This window comes from Engraulis encrasicolus, chromosome 11 (assembly GCF_034702125.1).
Source record: "Engraulis encrasicolus isolate BLACKSEA-1 chromosome 11, IST_EnEncr_1.0, whole genome shotgun sequence".
In the NCBI taxonomy this organism is placed as follows: domain Eukaryota; kingdom Metazoa; phylum Chordata; class Actinopteri; order Clupeiformes; family Engraulidae; genus Engraulis; species Engraulis encrasicolus.
In genome coordinates this window covers 45,103,115-45,107,932 of record NC_085867.1, presented here as the reverse complement: position 1 = coordinate 45,107,932, position 4,818 = coordinate 45,103,115, and the positions used below count along the sequence as shown (strand labels likewise).

The window sequence follows — 4,818 nt, the reverse complement described above, 5'->3', positions numbered from 1 at the left end:
GTCAGCATCCCGGGTGGACATAAGCTACAGGCGCTAATGTCGCCTGATTAGACTATTGTTCTTTCTTTGCGCCTGTGAACACGTGGTTGGACGCATCCAGTTGCCGATGCATATCTCCCAGTCATTCTACGTTTTGCTATTCTTCAAAAGGTGTGTCTCTCGCTCTCTGTATTGAGAGTGCACGGCCATTTTGTCTGTACATGTATGCCTGTGTCGCTGCCTACTGTGCTTTCACGTCAGGAGGATCAGGAAGTGAACTGTGTGTGTGAGAGAGAGTGTGTGTGTGCCTGCCTTTGTGCCTGCGAGAGTGAAATTGTGCTGGAGACGAGTGCCCCTCTTCTAAAAGCCCAACATCATCTCTTCATTTTCCTCCCGAATCAACATTGTCGTTTTATTACCTCGCCACCGTTTCCCTCTGTGCAATGGATGGGTAAGTTGTTTTTATTTTATTTCTACACTGTTTTGGTTTTGATCTTAAACGCTTGTCGCGTAGCCCCAACTGATGAACACAACACAAGACATGTTGCAGCTTTGAAGTGGCGCTCGTTGCTTATTACAGGGTAATGACGGCCTATCATGAGATGTAATGAATAGCCTACCTTACAATAGGGCGCTACACTACAAACGCGCCGTTTTACGCAATTGCTTTGGAGATCGCGTTTGTTTAATAGGCTAATAGACAGTAAAGCACGCTGTACAGTAGAAGCTGATATCTGTAAATATGGGCTCGGCTGTTTTGTAAACAGGGCTGGGGGTTCATTTTGCATGAATCTCCTCTGCCTGGTGGAGAGGGGGTGGCTGCTGTTTGCAATTAAACTTGTCTTAAGGAAGTGAATCTAACACAGACGTGATGAAGTCTGTTGTTGTCGTATGTGGCTATAGTCTTATTTCATGCAGAAAAGGACGAGTGTGGTCTTGCGTATTTGAATGAAGGATATAGCCAACCATAAGCAATAATAATGTGGAATTTAAAGCGTATCGCTGCCTTCCGCTGCCATTTTACACCGATGAGGGGCGTGTTTCTGTTAAAACCTGCTCTTGAAAACGCTCGCAAAAGCTACAATCAAAATCTAGCTCGCCAAGGACAGTGGCGCAAGAACTTATAACGCGTCTCCTCGTGTAACGAAGGTAATTTTATAGAAGTATTAATGGATGTATTGTAGATAGAGGTAGCGGAGCATTGTTTACAACTGGAGTGCGTGGGAAGAGAGCAGGAGAGCTGGTGGGCGGGGGTGGCGACGAGCATGGGAGAGAGAGAGAGAGAGAGAGAGAGAGAGAGAGAGAGAGAGAGAGAGAGAGAGAGAGAGAGAGAGAGAGAGAGAGAGATTGCCTACAAGTAGTCACCCCCTAATGTCTTAAAGCGCTTGGTTAACATGAGTGTGTAGGCCAACAGTGTCTTGAAGTGCTGGATTTGAAGACGCTTCGCAGTTGTAGAAAGTGGATATAACGGGGTAGGTAGGGGTAGCTCGCAGTAGTTCTAGATTGGCAGCTCAGACTGGAGACGGCAGGCAAGAGCGGAGTGGAGGGGGCGCAGCCCTCTCTAGCTATTGTCAACAGAAATCACATTAGTCTGATGTGAACTTCAACACGGCACAAAAATGTAGCAGCACAGTCAGGGGCGCTTGCAGATGGCCACGGGGACAAATCGTGGCGAAAGATGGGCGTAATGTCATGCGCGGATGGATGGTGGGGACATGTCCATACCACTTTTGAAGCAAACCTACTTGTTGTCCCCACTACTTTCCCCACAACCATAATGCAAAAACAGCGCACCTGGACTATTATGCATGTTAATATCCCGACCCTTTTCCAAGTCAACCCGAGGCCTATATGCTATAATAACTATATTGTCAAAGTTGATTTGGGCGACGCTCTTCTGAACAAAAGGGCTGGTTGTAGTGAGTCAGTGTCCCCTGCCGGTGATCATAACTGACTTCTCCATGTGTGAAGTAGCCTCCGTGCTATAAACACAAGCCCCTACCTGTAAATACTTAGATCTGTGTGTCTGGTCTTGATGGCGGTATGGTGTAGTGCCACGCCGTGCCCACAATCATCATGGCGTAATAAAACGCGGAGCTCGTGGAGAGGGGTGGTGTGGAGGCGGCGTGCATGCGCCTTGTCGGTGCGCCCCGGGGGGGTTTCCAAGCCCTCGCGCTCACATGTGTAGCTAGTCTGGCGCGGACCGCGGGAGCCGGGAGGGGAGGAGAGGAGAGCTGGGCTGGCCGACGCCTAATCAGCTTTTTGGACAAACTTGTTTTTGAAATTGCATTCTGACTCGAGTGATGTATTATTATGAATCACTGCGCTGAACCGAAAGTAGCTGATGTGATGTGATGTGATGTGAGTGGTATTGAGAGAGCAGCGGTCCACATGAGAGAGACAGGGCATTGGGGAGGGGCCAGCTGAGGAGCTAAGACTCAACACCAGAAACCATTTTCATAATTTTAGGTTTGACTGAAACCGAATCCATCTTACCGTCTAGAAATAGCAATGTTTGGCAAAATATGTAACCACGTGAAAGAGTGATACACAAGGCTATATTAGGAACATTAGGGTAGCTGTGGCCTTGTGGTTAGGGAGGTGGTCTTAAGATTGGAGGGTTGTAGGTTCGTATCCCACCCTTGCCTCTCTCTACACCTCCACCCATTGCTGAAGTGCCATTGAGCAGGGCACCATACCTACGCATTACTCCAAGGAATGTGTCCAATACCTTGTAAATAGCTGCAAGTTGCTTTGGATAACAGTGTCAGTTAAAGTAATGTCATGTATTTTAGTGTAAAGAAGTATGTAACCATGTAAACGATGGATACGCTATATTAGAAAGATGTAACCATGTTCGTGGATCTCTGATCATCTTCCCTGTGGTCCGCCATGTTGAATGTCCATATGTATATATTTTTGCTGAAAAACGTACTGTACTGTGGTCATGCTGATAAATATTGGTATATTACGCTGTAATTGTTCATGAAAAGATCAAATACAGCACAGTTTGAATGAGCAGCATGGTTGCAATACCTGCTCTGGCCACCATCCTAGTCAGTGCAACTTTAAATGGACCGCTACAGGTGGTAAAGGTGTGTTTGTGAGCTGAGTATGGCACATAGACCACAAGGATATGTGTGTTCATGTGTGCATGTGTGTGTGTGTGTACTTGTGTGCGTGCATGCGTGTGTGTACTTGTATGTGTGTGTGTGTGTGTGTGTGTGTGTGTGTGTGTGTGTGTGTGTGTGTGTGTGTGTGTGTGTGTGTGTGCGTTTGTGTGTGTGTACGTGGGTGTGTGTGTGTGTGTGTGTACATGTTTATGTGTGTGTGTGTGTGTGTGTTCATGTGTGTTTTAGTGTGTGTGTTATAGTGTTAGTGTGTGTTAGTGTGTGTTATAGTGTGTGTGCTTGTTTCCGTTCCTCAAAATTCATCTCCAAAATCTTTTTTTCCTCTTCTCTTCTGTCCACAACAGTTATGCACACACACACACACACACACACACACACACACACACACACACACACACACACACACACACACACACACACACACACACACACACACACACACACACACTGTAGAGCAGGGTTACCATAATGCACATCATCACATGTGCGTTAGCCACATACACACACACACACACACACACACACACACACACACACACACACACACACACACACACACACACACACACACACACACACACACACACACACACACACACACACTGTAGAGCAGGGTTACCCTAATGCACATCATCACATGTACGCAAACACACACACACACACACACACACACACACACACACACACACACACACACACACACACACACACACACACACACACCAGGGATGGAAATAAGCACCCGTCCACCTGCCAGTGATGGGTGAATTTGGCCTTTGGCGGGTGAAATATGTCAACCCACCAGTTACCTTGACTGGTGACATTTTTCTACAGGCGCCCGGGTTAATGCTGAATTATACGCAGCATCACAATAACTGAATTTATGACCTCTGAAACAAAAGTATTGTTCAGAAAATGATCTTACTTCGCATTGCAATGTTTGGAACGGTTGAATATGAACTGGTAACAATGGTGACTGGTCAAAATTGTGAGTGACACAGTGACTGGTGGGGAAATGTTTTAAGTTCCACCGTTGACACACACACACGCACGCGTGTGCACACACTCACACACACACACATACACACTGTAGAGCAGGGTTACCCTAATGCACACATGTGCATACCCTCATCACATGTGCATAAACCACACACACACACACACACACACACACACACACACACACACACACACACACACACACACACACACACACACACACACACACACACACACACACACACACACTCACTTACACACACTCATGCATACACACACACACACACACACACACACACACACACACACACACACACACACACACACACACACACACACACACACACACACACACACACACACACACACTCCTCAGTGTGGAGCAGGGTTAGTTTCTCTACTCCAATGCTACTGTGACCAGAGGAGGTAGTCTACGGAACACACAGCTCCTCAATTATTAACCATCAACAATTACAACACATTGTGTGTGTGTGTGTGTGTGTGTGTGTGTGTGTGTGTGTGTGTGTGTGTGTGTGTGTGTGTGTGTGTGTGTGTGTGTGTGTGTGTGTGTGTGTGTGCGTGCGTGTCTTTGTTGTTGCCTTTTATTCACAATCCCTTTTGGTCCATATGGAATATCATTACTGTATTTTAATCTGTCACACACACACACATACACACACGTACACACACGTACACACACACACACACA

The 4,818-nt window shown here is 46.7% G+C and overlaps 1 protein-coding gene across 5 annotated transcripts in view; it reads left to right on the top strand.

The window, feature by feature from the left end:
• The window catches only part of ptbp3 (polypyrimidine tract binding protein 3), a 56,882-nt gene continuing 52,064 nt past the window's right edge, over window positions 1-4,818 (top strand). For 2 of the 5 annotated variants that reach the window (XM_063210744.1, XM_063210748.1), the window contains exon 1: window positions 1-430. In XM_063210744.1, the coding sequence (XP_063066814.1) occupies window positions 205-430 (226 nt within the window). In that variant the 5' untranslated portion in view covers window positions 1-204. The remainder of the gene's footprint in view (window positions 431-4,818) is intronic. The other 3 variants (XM_063210745.1, XM_063210742.1, XM_063210746.1) reach the window with 2 other exon arrangements.